We start from the raw sequence: 20,035 nt of genomic DNA on the forward strand, positions 1-20,035 counted from the left end.
AGGCCGCCCTAGGCTATATATAAGATTCTGTCTCAGAACTCTAACCAGTCAGGGGCTAGAGACATGGCTCAGTGGTTAAGAGCCCGCATTACTCTTGTGTAGGACCCGAGTTCGGTTCCTAGCACAGTACTAGGCAGCTCAAAATTAGTTGGAATTCTAGCTCCGGGTTACAACCCTGGAGTCCAGCTCTTCTGGACTCCAAGGGCATCTGCACTAATGTGCACATACTCACACACAGGGCACACACATCTACACATAGTTACAAACAAGATAAATATAAAAAAATTTAACCAACGAAACAAAACACTCCATATACCTTTATATACCATGTTTATGCATAAGTATATTCATACTTACATATGTGTATATATGTATGTGTGTGTATGTGTGTCTACCCAACTACTCATCTTTCTTAGAGTATGACAGTGAAATAAATACCAGGGGATCCCAGTGACTGGACTGAAAGTAAGTTTATATATATATTATATATATATATATATAATATATATATATATATATTATATATATTTAGGTCCAGCAATAGTAGATTGTCATCCAAGAGCAGAGTTTATCTTCAGTGAAGTGGTCATTGTTAGTGACTAGCACTAATTAGTGAACACCTGTGGAATTCAAGCTCTTGTCCTATCAACATGACACCTTGTCTGTGCCAGTTAAGTGAGCTATCACTGTGAGAGAGCATTATTAATTCTTGGAGCAGCTATTGAGACAGAGTCCAGGCTGGTGTCTCTAGCTTGTGATCCTCCTGCCTCAGCCTCCCAAATGCTGAGATTCCAGGTGCGAGCAGCCATGCCTGGCCATGAGTCGTTCCTAAGCATGGGAGACCAGCTCCCACTTTTTTCCCCAGGTACTCTTAAGGAGTGAGGGATAAGAGATTTAGATAAAAATATAGAGAGGAGAGAGAGAGAGATAGAAACACAGGATAGCCTCGGGAGAGCCTGGATCATTATCCATCGGCCCCTTCTGTCTCTTCTAAAAGGCATTTTTTTTTAATAGAAATGCCAAGGGGTGGAGCAAAGACCTCCCCCTAGCACAGCCAAGTGAAGACCCTTCCAATCACCTGGTAACCACACACGTGGTCAAGCAAATCTCTAACGCAGCCCTGCTGGGTAAAGCAAGCTCAGATCTCACTAGGAACCTTTGTGGCCTCCACACCTGGGACTCCAGGTGTGAACAGCCGTGCCTGGCAATGAGGCATTCTTTGAGAGTCTTTCCCTCGTGCGTCATCTGTAGGACCGTCTGCTTGAGTCTGTGGCTGTGAGTTCAAACCTCGCCTCTTTATTTCCCCCACTGCTGCCTTGGAGACATCAGTATTTCCTGCTATCTGCTTCTCTGGGACCCGAGAAGAAGATGAAAATCCACACAGGAAGAGCTTTAAGATGAGCTTGAAAAGATGAAATAACTAGCAATTCAAGATCCTTTGATTCTTCCTGAATAAACATAAAATTTTTCAGATGTGAAATAGTTTATGTAAGTTCACTGAATAGATATGAGTAACATCTTTTTTTCCCTCAGACCAAACAAATTTCTGTTAGACATGGAATTTGTTGCCACCAACGAGGACTTTGCAGGCTTGAATTTGGATTCAAGGTCTGTACAGTTAGAACATGAGGTCCTGGCTGGGTGGGGTCAGCTGGCCTTCTAGGACAACAGTGGAAGCTTAGAAGTGTCTAAGCTATTTCCTTTGATCTTTTGTGTGCCAGTATCCCTTGAAAGAATCTGCCTCTTGTCACTGATGGGTTGTACTCCTGACGTATGAGGCCAGGAGACACTGTATTCAGTGAGTCTGCCATCACCTGTGATGACTTCCAGATGTCTTTACAGGTGCCACACAAAGGTACAGGTCCACCTCAGTGTTGACGGGTTCCATTTAGGATCCAAAGACACTGAGAGAAATATTTTTAGGATTTCTGAGTTCTTAGTTATAATTTTCAGGAAGTTTAGTAAGTCAGGACAGAGAAGGAAAATGGAAACAGAAGTCTTCCATTGACTCATTTCACAAATAGCCTCATCTTCCCTCCCACATTTTCCTCTTGGGTTGGATTAAACTGGTTCCTCTGAGTCTGTTTCCATGGCGTTGTTTTTATCTTGGCGCTGGGCTTTGCACCTTGGATTCTTCGGCATCACCGTGGAGGTAAATGCACCACTGGTCACCAAAGCCTTTGGTTGTACATATTTTCTGTTGCACTGTACTTCACTAAAAGCTGTCATTTTGAGTTGAATTAAAGCAGACCTCATTCAATTCTTTCATTATAATTTGGTACAAGTCTGGATTCAGCTTCAGTTGCACCGTTTTATACCTGTTTGCTTAATCTTAGATGTATACTCCCTGGCTGATTTTCTTTTCAAGTTGGGTTTGTGTTTTGTATATGATGCTGTTGATCTAGCTGGGTAGGGTTTCTGGTTTGAACATTGCTTGCTGTTCCTGTCCATGTCCTTGGGGGACTCATTATCACTGTTGTAAGCCTAGCTCTCCGCCATGCTTTTCTTTTTTAGGTTAAATTACGATATTTTTATTTTAACTATGTGTACCTGTGTGTGGGCATGTATGTGTATGAGTGCAGGTGCCCATGGAGTCCACAAGAGGGCACTGGATCCCCCTGGAGATGATGTCATAGGAAGTTGACAGCACTATCATAGGTGCTGGGAACCAAACTTGGACCCTCTACAAGATCAGTGTGTGCTCTTAACCACTGAGCTGTATCTCTCCAGCCCTCTGCCATGTCTTTCTCTCATAAATATTTTTTTTAACAATTTCTGTTTTTATAAGAGATTTATCCATGAGGGCAGGGCCTAATAAGGTCTTAATACTGTCTGTTGGAATTAAGCTTTGATGTGAATTTTGGAAGAGACAGAAACACTCAAAATTTAGTAGCAATGGTTTATATTCCACTTGAGAGACTAGAGGGCATTAAGGTTGGAAACTGACCTAATGATCATGATTTGTTCATGGGGCAGCTGCTCTGGTCATCCACCCTTGACTTCCTCAAAGTGTATAAAATGAAATAATATCCTTGTTCACTCGCTGTCTGTCTCATATAGGGATACCATATTCTTTATCAACATAGTTCTTTCTTTCTTTTTCTTTTCTTTTCTTTTTTGAGACAGGGTTTTTCTGTGTAACAGTCCTGGCTGTCCTGGAACTTGCTTTATAGACCAGGCTGGCCCTGAACTCGCAGAGACTCAGCTGCCTCTGCCTCTGCCTCCCTCTGCGGCGGAGCCCTGACTGGCTCAGCCTCTGCTGCCATCACAGTAGTTGCACCCGCCTGGCTTCTGGTGGTTAAGCACTGCCCCCTGGCCTCTGTTAGTTCAAGACCCTACCACACACACAAGTGTCGTATTAGCACCCTCTAGAACAGCAGTTCTCAACCTAGGGATCGTCCGACCCTTTCACAGGGGCCGCATATCAGATATTTATATTACAATTCATAACAGTAACAAAATTACAGTTATGAAGTAGCAATAAAAATAACTTTATGGTTGGGCGTCACCACAACATGAGGAACTGTATCAAAGGTGCGCAGTGTTAGGAAGGTTGAGAACCACTGCTCTGGAGGTGTAGAACTGATATAATGAATGTATATCAAGGGGATTTATTAGAATCCCTTACAGGCTGTGTGTGGTGGTTTGAAAGAAAATGGCCCTGAAAGGCAGTGGCACTACTAGAAGGTGTGACTTTGTTGGAATGGGTGTGGCCTTGTTGGAGGCAGTGTGTGTGTGTGTGTGTGTGTGTGTGTGTGTGTGTGTGTGTCTGTGTAGGAGGGCTTTGAGGTCTCACATATGCTCAAGTCACACCCAGTGTCTGAGTTCACTTCCTGTTGCCTGCTCAAGATGTAGAACTCCCAGCAACCTTACCAGCACCATGTCTGCCTGCATGCCACCATGTCCCACCATGAAGATAATAGATTGAACCTCTGAACTGTAAGCCACCCAATTAAATGTTTTCCTTTATAAGAGTTGCTGTGGTCATGGTGTCTCTTCACAGCAATAGAAACACTAAGATGCAGGCTGTAATCCAGTCAGTCCAACAAAGGCTGTCTACCGATGGAAAGTCCAAGAACCCTGTAGTTGTTCAGTCCATGAGGCTGGATGTCTCAGCTGGTCTTCAATATATGCCAGAATCCTGAAGAAGGGGGCTTATTAGCAAGAGCAAGAGCGAGCAGGCAAAGAGAGAGAGAGAGAAAGCATTCTTCCATGTCCTCTATATAGGTTGCTGGCAGAAGGCACAGCCCAGATTGAAGGTGGATCTTCCCACCTCAGAAGATTAAGATTAAATGTGGGTTTTCCCACTTCAAATGATTTAATTTGAATGAAATGAAATTGAACAAAATGAAAATAAAATCCCTCACAGGTGTGCCTAGCCACTTGGGTTTTAGTTAATTCCAGATGTCGTCAAGTTGACAACCAAGAATAACTCTCACAAGTATCGAGGGACCTGACTCTGCAATGGTGTCTCCTGATGCAGCTCCAGGAAGGTCAGTGCTGAGCTAGTTCAGTGTCAGACAGATAGACAGACAGACAGACATACCACTGGATGGATCCCACTGTCACCACCGTGCTCTTCAGTGTCTGAGCAGGGCCTGGGGGGCCAAGCCCGTGACGTAAGCAGCCACCCAACCTCATAAGTCCACTCTGACTGAACCTGGGGCTCTGCCTCAGCTCACACTGCACTCTGACTGAACCCGGGGCTCTGCCTCAGCTCACACTCCACTCTGACTGAACCCGGGGCTCTGCCTCAGCTCACACTGCACTCTGACTGAACCCGGGGCTCTGCCTCAGCTCACACTCCACTCTGACTGAACCCGGGGCTCTGCCTCAGCTCACACTCCACTCTGACTGAACCCGGGGCTCTGCCTCAGCTCACACTCCACTCTGACTGAACCCGGGGCTCTGCCTCAGCTCACACTCCACTCTGACTGAACCCGGGGCTCTGCCTCAGCTCACACTGCACTCTGACTGAACCCGGGGCTCTGCCTCAGCTCACACTCCACTCTGACTGAACCCGGGGCTCTGCCTCAGCTTACACTCCACTCTGACTGAACCTGGGGTTCTGCCCCAGCTCACACTGTGGCTGTGGGTAGACGAGATTCCTGATGGGAGGAAAAGCATGAACTTGGATCTTGGATGGTGTCCGAAGGTACAAGTCACAGATAGAGAGTGAGTGGATTGTCGCTGCCTTTGGGGAGGCCTTGAGGTCTGCAGGGGAGCCTTAGTGGGCAGTTTCAGTGGGTACCTGCTCATCTCCCTTGTGTGGATAGAGTTCGTCTCCTCACCTTGCCATTTGTCGATGGATCCATCATATGGCTGTTGATGAACTTTTCTACTAAGTATTGATCTAGGTATCATTTGTTTATTTACTGCTATCTACACATCATCTATTTATCTAGAGTTTATTGATCTATTCGTATCTCTGCCTACCATCTATTAGTCATCCTCTAACTACCTATTATCGATCTCTTTTTTTGAGACACAGTCTCACATATGTAGCACAGGCTGGCCAGGTTCTCACTATGTAGTTTAGGCTGGTCTTGAACTACTAGCAGTCTTCCTGCCTTAACCTGAGTACCAGGATTACAGGTGTGTGCTGCAGGCACACCTCATCTAGCTATCTGCCTCTTTCTTTATCTATCCATTGTCTACTTGGTTTTATCCACATATCGTTTGCTATCATCATCATCATCATCATCACCACCATCATTATCAGTGTATCTATTCACCGGCCATCTGTTAATTCTTTTTCAATCATTTACCTATTATTTTTTTTTTGTATACTTTCTGTCTGTCCAGTCTACCTATTGATGGACCTATCTACTGATCTATCACCGTCAATCTTTCTATATAGAGGCTCATTGGCAGCAACAAAGGCTTCAAAAGAGACAGACTGGAAGGTCAGGGTCAAGGGGGCAGGAGTGGAGGCTTGTGGGTAGGCTGCAGCAGTGAGTCCAAGGCACGAAGGTGTCTCTACCCCAGGATGCTCCCCACAGGTTTCCGTTGAAGAGGAGCCGACAGCCATATCTTTTAAACCATTCACTCTTGATTTACGTTATCATTCTCTGACTTACATCCTCAATGACTTTGATATAAAAATGCGGTGCTAAGAACAATAACAACACACAAAAATGTCCTTCCCCTTCCAGATGAAGCAAGCTGATGAGATGAGAAACCACTGTGTGGTCCTTTGGCTGCTGTGGAGGGGAAATCAGTGGTGTCTGCCAGCAGGGGGCGCCCACCTCTTCTGGTCAGCCCACCTGCCTGCTCTAGGCCGTCCTCTGCAGGACGTCCTCTGAGTCAGTCTGGGCTCAGGCCATAGAATCAATGCCACAGTGCTTTTCCTCTAGCCATCTCCACATCTCCATCTGTAACCACACAGGGCCTGCTCATCGTGTTCTCGCTAACTCCCTCACACTCTTGCTAGCGAGGGCTGTGTCCAGAAACCGGCAGGAGGCAGCACCCAGCCAGGCATGGCCAATACGGAGGGTAGCCTTTCACTTCCAGCTATAATCCACACATACAGCTTATCACGGAGGTTTATCTCTGTAGTATGAATATTGATTTTTTTCCCAATGTGCCCTTGGGATGCATACAATCTCCAGCAGGACCCAGTTTTCTTGCAATTTCTCTTTTTTCTGTCTTATTTATTATGGTGGGTTAAAAAATTCATCCAACCACCACAAATTTGTATTTGCTTCCCTCCCAGGAGTCAGGCTCCATGCACAGCACATTTAACCAAAGTCCCAGCCCTCACGGAGCCGTAGTTCCTGAAAGGAATACAAACAATAAGCAAAAATAATAAGGAAACTATGTAATTTCTCAGTCGGCAATAAGTGCTATGAAAAAAAATAGACGAGGGAAAGAATATGGAGGTGGGGCTCAGGGTCTGTTCCTATTGTAGAGAAAAGGTCACAGATTGGTGACATTTGAATAAAGACAAGACGGTGACGGAGAGTCAGCTCTGTGGGTATTTGGGGGAAAGGTACTCTAAGAACAAGGGATGCAAAGAGTCCACTGGGGAGCAGGTTTCATGTGCAATCTACTGTGACTGGAGTGGGGTGATTGTAGGGGGATGAGAAAGGTGACATGGGTATGAAGGTAGGTACCAGGGAGAGAGGCAGATCTCAGGGCCTTGTAGAGGGACAGGGATGACACTGGTGTCGGTGTGAGAGGGACCCCACTTCCACCTGATAAACTCATGCAGGAGGACTGTGCATGGTGGTGTCTTCCCTGCGGAATGTTTTAAATGTCACTCCTCCCCAGTGCCTCCATCTGGGATGCAGAATCCGAGAGTCCTGAGTTCCCTGATGGTGGAGGTGGAGGATACATTGCTCTTCTTGCAACAGCACATCCTTTGGCTTTTGGGGACTGAGGCAGGCACGTAAAAAGCACAGCTTTCCTGGAGGGGCAACCACTGACATCTTGTGTGAAAAATGTATCCCCCCACCCCCGCCCCAGGGTGTCACTGTGGTGGCTGCTAGGAAGTGCTTGTGGGGGTTTGGCTTGGTACCACCATCCACATCCTGCCACATTCGAGTTACCACGTCCATTCAAAGCCCAGAACCACCCTCGTCTCCCACACAGATAAGAGCTGAGATGAAGTTGAGCACCAGCGATGTGCCAGGCACACGGATGTGGGGAGCAATGACCTGGTAGAATCTGAGTCTCATTTTAAAAAAGAGGTTAATTTATTTTATTTACTTTATGTGTGCCTGCTTGTCTGTGGTGTATGCACCACATGTGTGCAGTGCCTAAGGAAGCCAGAAGAGGGCATCAGATACACCTGAAACTGGAGACACCCATATTGATGCTGGGAACTGAACTTGGATTTTTTTTTTTTAGAAGGATTACTGGTACTCTTAACCACTTAGCCATGTCTCTAGCTCCCCACTCCAATTATTAAGTGTAACACGAATTGCTAAATGGTCTTATTAATAAAAAAAAAAAACAGATTATTAGCACCACAATTAAGAGAGAGTTTTGGCTTGGTGTAGAAGCAAAGGGCCCCAGTTAGGAGGGGAGAGATCATGGTGGTTGCAGTAGGGTGACAGAGGTGAGAGTCGTGAGTGGTCACAGGTGGGTCATGGTTTGAGGCAGAGACCAGGATTGTCTGATGGAATAGACACAAGGGTTAAGGAGGAGAGGAAGCAAAGGATGGCTGCTTGATGTTGAACTTGGGTGAAGCCCAAGAAAAGAGAAGGGAGAGGTGTGGGTCATGGTGCCAGATGAAGTCTGAGATCCCATCAAATGAAGTCATCCCATGGGGCTTGGAATGAGGGAAAAGGTCCAATCTGGAGGTCATGTCCGTAGACATGACCTTCATTACATCAAGGAGAGGCATTTGTGGGCTTTGGGACATTCTAGACTGACTTCTCTTGGTGTATTGGTGGTATGAATGAGAACGACCCCCAAAGGCTCATGTATTTGAATGCTTGTTCTGCAGTTGGTGGAACTGTTTGGGAAGGATTAGGAGGTGTGGCCTTGTTGGAGGAAGTGTGTCACTGAGGGTGGACTCTGAGGTTTTAAAAGTCCATGCCATTCCTAGTTAGCCTCTCTCTGCCCTGGGGCTGTTGTCTCAACATGTAAGCTCTCAGCTACTGCCCCAGTGATGCCTGTCTGCTGCATGCTTACCATCACAGTGATCACAGACCCTATTCTCCTCAGGAACAGCAAGCCCCAAAGTAAATGCTTCCTTTTTCTAAGTTGCCTTGGCCATGGTGTCTCTTCACAGCAACAGAAAAGTAGATAAGACAAACGAAAGAGTGAGCAAAAATAGACAGGCTTATAACATGCCAGAGACTGAGCTAAACACTGATTTGCATGTCAATGAAGCTGAGGCAGAGAGGTGAATTGTCCCTGTTGAGAAGTCATTGTTGGGGGGGCGGGGGCGGGGGCGGGTACTGGGAATGCAAGGCTGCCCATGCACACCAGATTTTATGACTGAGGAACCCTTTATTCCTTAGCCTTGGCACTGAGCACAGTCAACAGCTGTGTGGCAGGAATCATGACAGCCATGAACTCTGGGGACACGGTTCAAATCCAGAGTCCGCTAGCTGCCAGTTGCTTTGCCTACAGAGAACGGACACACTGATTTTTCAGGCCGTCTTCCAAACGTCTTTTCTCCATGTCTCCTGCCTCTGCTCTGCTGTTTCTTCTCCAGCTACCATGCCACCCCTGCCAGTCCAGCCCTTCCCAGCCAACTCTCACTTCCTGGCAGTGCCAGGCTGATTATTTCTAATTGTCTTTGACTGCTTCCAGCTGGGTCTTCGTAGCTGGCGTACGTACTGTGGGAGCACACAGACAGTCTCTCAGCCATATGGAAGGAGGAAAAGGAGGAAGGGAAGAGCTAGAAGGAAGCAGCTGGCCCAAGCCAACCGAAACAGCTTCTCCAGGCTCGCCTGGCCACTCGCGAGCGATGACGCTTTGGAAAGGGTCAGCTCCTCCAAGTCTGAGAATGATCAATGATTAAATCTGTTGGTTCCCCAAAGGCAACAATGTAACAATAACTTTAGAAGGTCATTTGTAAAGTCTACCTGAGGGAAGGTGGGAGTCTTGCTGTCCCCAAGCAAGAAAACGTCACTGGACATTCAGTAACTGATAGCTTTCATTCACTTAGTTGACAAATACTCTTTAGACAAGTCTGTAGCTCAAACGCTGTGCAGGGTGCTTGTAGGGCAAAATCCAAACCAAGCAGGCGCAGCCCCTGTCCACTGGTTCTAAAAAAGAAGGACATCCAATAAGCAATATGGAAGACAGAAGGTGGATGTGAAGCTGGATGGTACCCAGTGAGAACAGAGGGTTCAACAGCTTATAGCAGCTCATTGGTTGGGAAGGGCTTCTTACAGAACACCTGTGATGGGTGAAAATGGGTCAGAAGCAGCAGTTCGGATGTAAGTGTGGGATAAGTGAAAGTGTGGAGTTAGAACAGCCCAGCCTGGATGAGGACAGATAACTTCTTTTTAAAAAATACTTTATTTTAAATTATGTATGTATGTATGTATGTATGGGAGCATGTGCCCCTGAGGACAAGTGCCTTTGGAGGCTAGAAGAAGGTACAAGATCCCCTGGAACTGGAGTTACAGGTGGTTGTGAGCAGATCAATTGTATGCTGGGAACCAATCTCCAGTCCTCTGGAAGGGCAATTCAGGTTCTTAACCACTGAGCCACCTCTCCAGTACAAAGGCAGCTAGTCTGTCATAGGAACCCTCCACGTTCAGGGGCTTAGAAGGGGCTCTTCAATGATGTGTGACTGCTCTGACTCAGCCACGTACTTCCAGAGTACCTAGTGTGACTCAGGCATGCACTTCCAGAGTACCTAGTGTGACTCAGGCATGTACTTCCAGAGTACCTAGTGTGACTCTGCCATGTATTTCTAGAGTACCTAGTGTGACTCTGCCATGTATTTCTAGAGTACCTAGTGTGACTCTGCTATGTACTTCCAGAGTACCTAGTGTGACTCAGGCATGCACTTCCAGAGTACCTAGTGTGACTCAGCCACGTACTTCCAGAGTACCTAGTGTGACTCAGGCATGTACTTCCAGAGTACCTAGTGTGACTCAGGCATGCACTTCCAGAGTACCTAGTGTGACTCAGCCACGTACTTCCAGAGTACCTAGTGTGACTCTGCCATGTATTTCTAGAGTACCTAGTGTGACTCTGCCATGTATTTCTAGAGTACCTAGTGTGACTCAGCCATGTATTTCCAGAGTACCTAGTGTGAGGGTGATGCAGTGTTTTGTGGGGTTGTTTGTCTTATGAAATGAACTCCGGAGTCATTCCTTATTGAGGAAAGCCACATCAGACAGCAGGAACTGTAGTTCAAAAACCAGCCACTACCCCCAGGCAGGGGTGGGATTTGAACTTCTCTTTGGCGTCCATCCCAGCCAGTAGAATTAGCAGTGAGCTTGGATCAGATCCAGGCAGCAGGCCTGAAGAAGATTTAATGGGCCCACATTTTCTCTCTTCTTCACCCCTTTCCTGACCTCTACCCTGGGAGGGCATAATCAAAACATTAAAAGGAAAGAAAGTCTTTATTTCACTGTAAGGGACTTCCACCCCTTGTGAAGTGTTTCCCCCAGAAATGACGAGTACTTTCTGGGATTTGCCTTAAATGGCAACAAACAAATCTCTTAAGTTTTCACAAAGAGCTAATTTCCTAAAATTAAATGACACAACACTGGGAAACTTTAAATCCTTTCCTGGTGGAAGATTCTCCCCAAAGTGGGCTTCATCCTCCCCACACAGTAGACCTAGCAAATCCTCTCTCCCCACCTCCAGTCTTCTCAAAATTAAATTACTGAATGGGAAACGTGAAAGCGATTGGATGCGCCCTGCAGAAACTGTAGGAGCTGAGAAGTCCCTTAAGTACAGCAAGAAAGCAGTGGAACGCTTGTCTTTATTGTGGGAAATCCAGAGCAAGGAGAGCCCAGCACTAGACTGGGTCATGAGAGCCAGGGAGGAGACTGACAGCATGTCGTGATTCAAAACAAATGATGCTCAAACTTGAAAACAGGCATTTTTTAGGTTATTTTTCAGATAGGTTAGGGACATCCCCCCCCCCCCCCACACACACACACTGGAAGGGTGACAGCTATGTCCCCTCCCCCATCTCCGAGTATTAATGTGGATCGATGATGTCATACCTGTTTACTGCGGGGTAAACAATGAAATGAACTTTGTTAGGAGGGAATCCTCCCCTTGAGCGCAGATGCTGAGTGACCACAGGTTAAATTAATTTGCATTAGACACGGCCACCTCAACAGGTCGCAATTTGGAAAGGCCTGTCTGCATCCTTTTTTTTTTTTTTTTGTAACCCTCATTTTGGTTCACGAAGATGTTGGGGATCCTGGAGATATCGGGTAGGTGTCTCAGAACAGATGTAATTGTTTATGTGAGATCAGTACAGAGCCCGCAGAACAAAAGCATCCAGGAGCGGCGAAGCTCTGGTCCGGATCACCCTGCAATCACCGACATCATCGCTATGGAAAGCAGAGAGGGTGCAAACGTACCCGCACAGGCAGCAAACGCCCTGGTTCCTATGCTGCCGCCACTACTATTAACTGTGGCGGCTGCTTCTTCAACCCAGTCATCTGGTCTGCGCGCGAATCCCGACACACAGCCTGCTACGTTCCCGGAAATCCATCCATCCATCCATCCATCCATCCATCCATCCATCCATCCATCCATCCATCCATCCATCCATCGTCCAGGGTCCCTACTGTGTGCCACTCTGGGCTGGGGACCCAACCCTCCTACAGTCCAGAGCTCCTCTTTCTCTTTCCCCTGCCCCTGCTGCGTGCTGCTAGTGCGGAAATTCACTCCCTAAAGGTCCAGAGAGCTCAAGCCCAGACAGAACCAGCGCGATCCGCGCCGCCAGAGGCGGCAGGTCTTGGCCAGCCCGGGAGCGCGCGTCTCCGCGGCCGCGCGGGGTCCCCCCTGTCTGGCGCTCAGGTGACTTCGCCGCCCACTCCGCCTCTCCCTTCCCCTCCCCTCTCCAGCAAGGGTCGAGTTCGGCTGTTGCGCGCGGGGAAAGGAAGGAGGGGCTAGGAGGGATTTGAAAGTGCTCGGGCTGCCGAGTGGAGCTCGCGTCTGTCCCCGCCGCCCGCGAGCGGATTAAATTTCTGCAAATTCAAACTGAATGAGGCTTTCTTCTGCTGCCTTCCAGAGGGCGCCTGCAGCCCGCCGCGCGCTCCTCTCCGGCGGGAGCGGCCCCGGGGCGCACCGCTGACGACCCGGCGGGCTAGAGGGCGGCGGCGCCTGGGCTTGGGGGACCCGGCTACCCGACCTCGCTCCTCTCGGACCAGCAGCTGCTCGCTCCAGCACCCGAGCAGGGCACCCGACGGGACGGCGGACGCGATCTGAGCGACCGATCCTCCGAGGAGTAACTTCTCGGGGGCGGGTCCCCGGTCGCCCCGTCGCCAGCTATTGTCTGCGCGCCGCGCTCGCACGGAGGCGCGGGGGGCGTAAGCGCGGAGACCCGGGCCGGGCGGGGCCGGGTCCAGGGCGGCGGCAGGAGGAGCCGGGGCAGCCCCGGGCAGCCGGAGGAGGAGCAGCGGCGAGCGCGGGAGCGGAGCGGGCGCGATGCCGGCAGCGGCGGGAGACGGGCTCCTGGGCGAGCCGGCGGCTCCCGGGGGCGACGGGGGCGCGGAGGACGCAGCCAGGCCGGCGGCGGCCTGCGAGGGAAGTTTCCTGCCCGCCTGGGTGAGCGGCGTGTCCCGCGAGCGGCTCCGGGACTTCCAGCACCACAAGCGCGTGGGCAACTACCTCATCGGCAGCAGGAAGCTGGGCGAGGGCTCCTTCGCCAAGGTGCGCGAGGGGCTGCACGTGCTGACCGGGGAGAAGGTGAGCCGGGGCGCGCGGGCCTGGCGGGAAGGACCTGGGAGCACTGTCCCGCGAGCACTCTGCCTGCTTGTCCAACCTGGTGTAGCTAGACGCACTCTCAGGCTCTCGCAGTGGGCCACCAGGCAGCCACTGATGGGTGATGGGGGTGGGGTGGGGGTCAGGTTCGTGGGGTGGGGGGACCCGGACAGATAGATGAACCCGCGAAACTACCCCGCACTGCCTTTCTGTTTTGTTTTGGAAGGGTGCCGCCTGGCGGACGCCAGAGAAGGGAACGGGGGGACGGGCGTAGAGGTGGCGTTGGGGATGGGGGGGGGGGGGGTCCTGCTGTCTCTGACCGTAGGGGCGGTGGAACTAGATCAAGACGTGTGTGTGTGTGTGTGTGTGTGTGTGTGTGTGTGTGTGTGTGTGTGTGAGAGAGAGAGAGAGAGAGAGAGAGAGAGAGAGAGAGAGAGAGAGAGAGAGCGAGAGAGCGAGCCTTGCGTCGTCTGGAATGTGAGGCGAGAGAACAGGGTAGCCAGGCTCTCAGACTGCTTAGAGTTTCATCCCTCCTGGGCTCTGGAGAGGACATGGAGGAGAGTTGAGGCCGGGGAAGCTACCCTCTCCAGCCGCGTGGGCTGGGCAGCTGTTGAGTCGCAGCGAAGACCCTGCTTTTGGCAGGTGCAGAGTTACGCAGCTAGGCCCCGGACTTTAGAGATTTGGAGATAACCATTCTTTTTTAAATCTTTTCTAGGGGAGGGTAAAGGAAAGGAGCTCCTCCCCAACACCGGGAGTGCCACTACCTCGACCTAATTAGAAGTTAGAGGGTGTGAACTCTTGCCAGGCCAGGTGCGGGCAGATCTCAGGTGTAACTTAGATTTGTGAGAAGAAACCTAAGAGGCTGACTTACTTTTGAGGCCGGCTTGGCCCCACGCAGGGAATTGCTCCGGGCTGCCAAACTGGTATCCTCACATAGAGGTAACACTCCAACGCTTCCCCCAGGCTGGGGGTTCCTGCAGGATAAGGAGGAGAGCTCAGGGGGTCCCAGCAGCAAATAGCCCAAGGGCAAACCCTTATGTCTGCTGCCCTAGGTTCCCCTGCCTGGCCTAAGAGTTTGTGAGAGTGATAAATTGTGAGAAGTCTGGTGACTGGGCCAAGGGGCTGCGCTCACCTTGCGGAAGCCTCCTGATACTTTGTTTCCCTTCTGGTTTCCGTTGTCCGGGAGACTCCTACATCTGAGCACTAGGCTCCATCATCCTGAGGAATTGTCCTCTTTTTCTGTAGCCGTCCCAAGTGGGGTGCCCCTGTATACTGGGTAAGGAGGGCTAGGCTGAGTCATTTTTAAAAGTGCCTCTTGCCTGGATTTCCAAGCAAAAAGCAAGAGTTCAGTATGAACTCACTTTAGCCCTTCTAAGAAGAGCAGACTCTTCAGACCTGGCGCTAGTTGACCGGGGCAAGCAAAAGTTGATTTGCTCTTTGGTATGTGGTGCGCTGCCTGCCTGCCTGCCTGACACGCGGAGGTCCATTCAGGGTGCTGGGTTGCTGGGTTCTCCTGTTTTCTGGTGGGGGGAAGGTGAAGGAGTTTGTTCTCACGCCTAACCTACAGGATTCAGCCTGGCCACCTCTCTGAAGAGGTGAGTCTTGGTGTTAGTCACACGGCATTAAGTACCTCCTTTTCTCCTGTCCTGTTGCTCACAAGTCCTTAGAGGTTCTTGCCGTGTTGGGCTGGACCTCAGCTCCTCAGTGGTGCAGTTTTGCCCCATGGCCTGACACTTTTGGCCTTGACTGAACTGCCTGGGGATGTATTCAAAGTTCAGCCCTCTACCCCTGCCCACCAACCCCCAGTGCCTCACTTTTGGTATCCTATGCTACTCCTGCCCAATGAGGATCCCTTGGAACACAAGGAATTTCTGCCCAACTGGGGTCCAGATGAAGAATCTTTCTTCCTGTCTTTATAACTGCTTCATTCATCTTTGCAATGAGGAACTGCTCGGTGGATGTAAAATTATTTCCCTGAACCAACTGATCTGGTCTAGTTAGAGACTCCAGTCCTGGATGGAGAGATAGAGGCCAGGGAGGGGTGATACTTCAAACCTTGGTCTCTCCTGCTGCGCTTTTCTCTAGCCAGGACCATCCCTGTTCTGAGGACAACAGCATCAGGAGGAACCTGGGTTTTAGCTCCTTCAGTTGTGAACTTTAAAGAAACAGCGGTGTCATACATAGCTTTTATCTCCCTAACCCTACACCATTAGTGCTTAACGAATAGATGTGGGCTTTAGCGGATCCTAGCGATGAGAAAGAGGGGGTGGGGAGGAGAGAGAGAAATATGAGTGAGTTAATGAGTCCTCAGCCCTCCTTTGTTTTGGGTTTTGCCTTATTAAAGCAGAGTTAAAAAGTGAAGGCAACCTCAAGCTCTTTGCAAACTGCAGGCCAAGGAGCTTCACCCGGGGAAAGCAGATGGTGTGGAAGCCTGCTTCAGCATCCCCACCCTCCATTACCCCTTTCTCGGGATGCGTACCTCTAGTTAAAGCCTTTCACCTTTGCATTTCACTTTCGGTGGGTACAGATTTTCTTTTTGAAAATGCAGTGATGAGTACTGCAGCGAGAACCATGTGTGGAAGCCTTCAGAAGTAGCTCGTTCTGAGAAATGGATGCGCGGACCAGGCGAGGAGGGAGACAAGGGCACATGATCTCGAGTTCCATCTGTTTCAGAGCATCTCTTATCAAAGCATGTGTTTTATTTTGGTTCATTTGTGGCCAGATTCAGACTCGTTCTAGTGGAAGGCTTTTGAAGCAGTGTGGGTGGTGGTGGGAGGAGGGTATGTTTTTTGATAAGGTGCATATTTGCAAAATGCTTTGGATAAAATCCTCCAGGGTTTGCTGGGCATTCCTGGCTGAGTCCAGATAATAAACTAGTTCCCTTTCCCCCCACTTTGATTTTGGGCTCAGCTCTATCTCATCAAGAGGCTCCTATTGACCCTGCTTCCTGCAAGGCAGGGAAGTGTTTTTACCTAAAGGGCCTCTTAAGTTGTTTGGAAGTAATCTGAATCTGGATGACCCCTTTACTGCTGGACACAAAGGATGGCTTAGGTCTGAGACCTAAATTTTACTCTCCTTTAGTGAAGACAGTCTCTGTCCGTAGAAATAAATATTCACTTGATCATGTGGGACTCTTAGTTACTATGTTCTCATTCATGGCTGAAGTGATGTTTGGACCAGGAATCATCTGTTAGATTCTGGAAAGCATCACTCATTGCGGCTTTGACCTAGAGAACGGAGTTGCCGGGCAGGAGTGTGGACTAGCACCTCTGACAGACTGGGGGAGGCTGTGCTTGTGGCCTCACAGTGGTTCTCCGTAGGTAAAGAGATGCTTGTGTTAGACCCACCAGAAGTTGCTATCACATTTGAAAACGTGAGTAGACCAAAGCTGAAGGGGCTTAGCAGTGACAGGTGTCTGCTGGCAGGCCGGGTGACCCATGCTTCCTCCCTGGTACTCCCGTGGTGGAAGAAGAGAGACAACTTGTAAGAGCTGTCCCCTGACCCTCAGACTTCCCCAGGTGCCCTTTGCTGTGCGCCACCTCTCCCCAGCAAATGTGATGAAGTTAAAAATACTTAAGAACAGCCGCGCGGTGGTGGCGCACGCCTTTAATCCCAGCACTCGGGAGGCAGAGCCAGGTGGATCTCTGTGAGTTCGAGGCCAGCCTGGGCTACCAAGTGAGTTCCAGGAGAGGCGCAAAGCTACACAGAGAAACCCTGTCTCGAAAAACAAACAACAAAAAAAAAATACTTAAGAACAAAGCAAAGCAGTTCCGTAGGGGAAAGAACAGCGATGTCGCGGGCACAGCCTGTCGCGGGCACAGCCTGTCTCGGGCACAGCCGGCCGGCGGGGTAGGCAAACTTGACTCCAGCAGGGCAAGCGGGGGCGGGGCTCCTTCACCTTCACCGCACCTGTGATTAAGAGGCCAAGGGTACACTGAACTATCTCAGATAACTCATTCTCACCTTCGGTTTTTATTTAAAGAGCCCGTTTACACATTTCATTAGAGCTATTTTGGGGCCCCAAACAAGGACTGCCTGCTTAGTAAGTTACAAGTCATCGCGCACAGAACACCACGGTACCAGATACCTGGAGTGAAGAAGTTACTAAAATTACCCTTTTACTATGTTTTGCGGAGCAGGAAATATGACTAATTTTAGAGGTGGCCTTTTGGCAGATCTGTTTTTAGCAAGTATTTCTGAAACAAACAGGTGCTAAACCCTGTATTTCTTTTGAAGTGCTAGAAATTTCAGGGGCCATGGCTCTGCGGTGCAAGGCCTGCGCGGAGGACTGGAAGTTCCTATTAACCTCCAGCAGGGGCCTGTTGGCAAGAAGAGGAGATTTGCAGAGGCACCTGCCCTGTGAGTCTCCTGTGACGGCAGTGCCTATAATTTCCTGGATTACAAGTGGTGCGGTTGTGGGCACGTTCTTTTGAACTTCCGGCCTTGCCTCATCTTTTTGAAGTACTTGGTGATGATGACGGAGATTGGCATGTAGGGCTTGTTTCTTAGTGCTCATTGATACAGGGCCAAAGGACTTCAAAGGGTGCCGGGAGCCAGCATCACCGTGCAGAATGGTGCCCACGAGGAGGAGCTTGCATTTTCTCTGCAGGTGCTGAGTCCAGACTGCACTTACTAATCTGATTCTGGTCTTTGGGCCCATCAATGTTTGCATGTTGGCGGCTACTCCAGGGAGGTGGCAATTACCCAGAGCAGTGTTTTTCTTCCTAGCAGGGGTGGGGAGTGGCAGCCACATCCATCTGAAGAGATGGGCAGGTTGGGTCGACGGCTTGGGCATGCAGTGACATTTGTACTGGAGTTTTTTGGTTTTTTTTTGCCTCTCTCTATCATTCATGTTAAGTGAGAGACTTTCGTCTTGCTTAATTGCACCCCAGTCAGTGGGCCTTACTTTATTGGTTTTGGTTTGTGTTGTTGAAATAGGGCCTCACAGGCTGGCTTTGAAACTTGCCATGTCATTGGGAAAAGAGACCTTGAGCTGTTTGGTCCGTCTGCCCCCACTTCTAGAGTCCTGGGATTGTGGGTGTCCGCCATCAGTTTATTCAGTGATGGGGTTGTCTTAGTTACTGTTCTATTGCTGTGAAGAGACACCATGACCAAGAGAACTTGTAAAAGAAGGCATTTAGCTGAAGGCTTGTTTGCAGTTTCAGAGTCCGTAACTGTCATGGTGGGGAGCATGGGGGCCAGAAGGCAGGCGTGGTGCTGGGCCAGTAGCTGAGAGCTTGCATCTGATCCATAAGCAGGAGGCAGAGAGGGAGACTGGGCTGGGCATGGACTTTTGAAACCTCAAAGCCCACCCCTAGCAATACACTTCCTCCAAGAAGGCCACACCTCCTAATCCTTCCCAAACAGTTCTACTAGTGGGAACCAAACATTCAAGTACATGACCCTATGAGGGCCATTCTTATTCAGAGCATCACGGTGATCAGCCTCAGACCTTCGTGCATGCTTAGGCCAGCATCTGCTCGTTGAGGCACTTCCGTCTCACCCTTGCTGTGCCCTGGCTCTGGCCACATCCACGGGCTGACCTGACCTCAATTCCCTCCCTGCTTTCTCACGGGAGTGCGGCTGGATGCTGCGATTGTCAGCCGCAGTTGGACACGTCCCGAGGCATTCTTTTCAGGGGCTTCAGCCCAGGTGAAGCTGGCTGGATCCTTGATGTCGACCGAACAGTTTCAGGGTAAGCAAGAAGCGGAGCTGACAGTTATTTAGAGACTTTTGGGCTGGGGAAGTGGTTCAGGAGTGGGTACAGGCACCGGCCACCCAGACTGATGACCTGAGCCCGATCTCCAAGGGTCCACACGATGGAAGAGACCAGCCAGTTCTTGCCATTTGTCCTTATGACTTCCACAGGCATGCCAGGGCACACGCCCCCACCGCCATCCCCGTAAATAAATAGGATAATTTAAAATTGTAAAAAGAGATTTTTAGGGCTGGGTAGATGGCTCAGGGTGGGAAGTACGAGCTGTGTAAATGTGAGTACCAGAGTTCGGGTCCCCGGAACCCACATAAAAGCCAGATGGGCATGGCAGTATAATACTAGTGAGTGGGGGCAGAGACAGAGAACCCACAGAGCAAGCTGGTTAGCTGGACTAGCTGAAGAGATGAGCTTATTTGTAGTGAGAGACTCTGCCTCAGTAAGACAAATGGAGACATGTGACATGGGCAGGCTTCCACATACATGTACACCCACATACATGTACACCCACATACATGTGAATGCACATGCATACACACACACACACACACACACACACACACACACACAAGAAGAAGTTTTAACAGAGATTCTTAACTAGGAGGTTACTAGAGCAGTGATTAAGGAGAGGGCTGTACACATCCAAATGTGAGTGTTGTCTCCGCAAGGGAGAGAGAGCTCTGCCTCAGTGTCTCAGCAATCCGTGCATACGGTTTTGGTGGTTTTCAAGTTATGTCTGAAAAGCTTGCTAAGAAGCCCCCCTCCTTTGTCTCCCGCTCCTTAAAAAAATGAAATTATGATTGCAGGGTGGCCCTGGAGATGCCTTGGGAGGGACTGCTGTCTGGTAGGGAAAAGCCATGCATCATAAGGGCAGTCTTTTACTATAGATGGGGTTTCTTTATGAGATTTCTAGAACATGGCTGGTTTCCAGCTTGGGGTGGGGGTGGGGGTATATGA

The 20,035-nt window shown here is 49.7% G+C and overlaps 1 protein-coding gene across 1 annotated transcript in view; it reads left to right on the plus strand.

The window, feature by feature from the left end:
- Positions 1-11,595: 11,595 nt before the first annotated feature.
- The window catches only part of Hunk (hormonally up-regulated Neu-associated kinase), a 117,069-nt gene continuing 108,629 nt past the window's right edge, over positions 11,596-20,035 (plus strand). The window contains exon 1 of the mRNA XM_052741111.1: positions 11,596-13,350. Within this exon, the coding sequence (XP_052597071.1) occupies positions 13,090-13,350 (261 nt within the window). The 5' untranslated portion in view covers positions 11,596-13,089. The remainder of the gene's footprint in view (positions 13,351-20,035) is intronic.

Source organism: Peromyscus californicus, unplaced genomic scaffold (assembly GCF_007827085.1).
Source record: "Peromyscus californicus insignis strain IS unplaced genomic scaffold, ASM782708v3 Scaffold_16__1_contigs__length_79575227, whole genome shotgun sequence".
Lineage (NCBI taxonomy): Eukaryota > Metazoa > Chordata > Mammalia > Rodentia > Cricetidae > Peromyscus > Peromyscus californicus.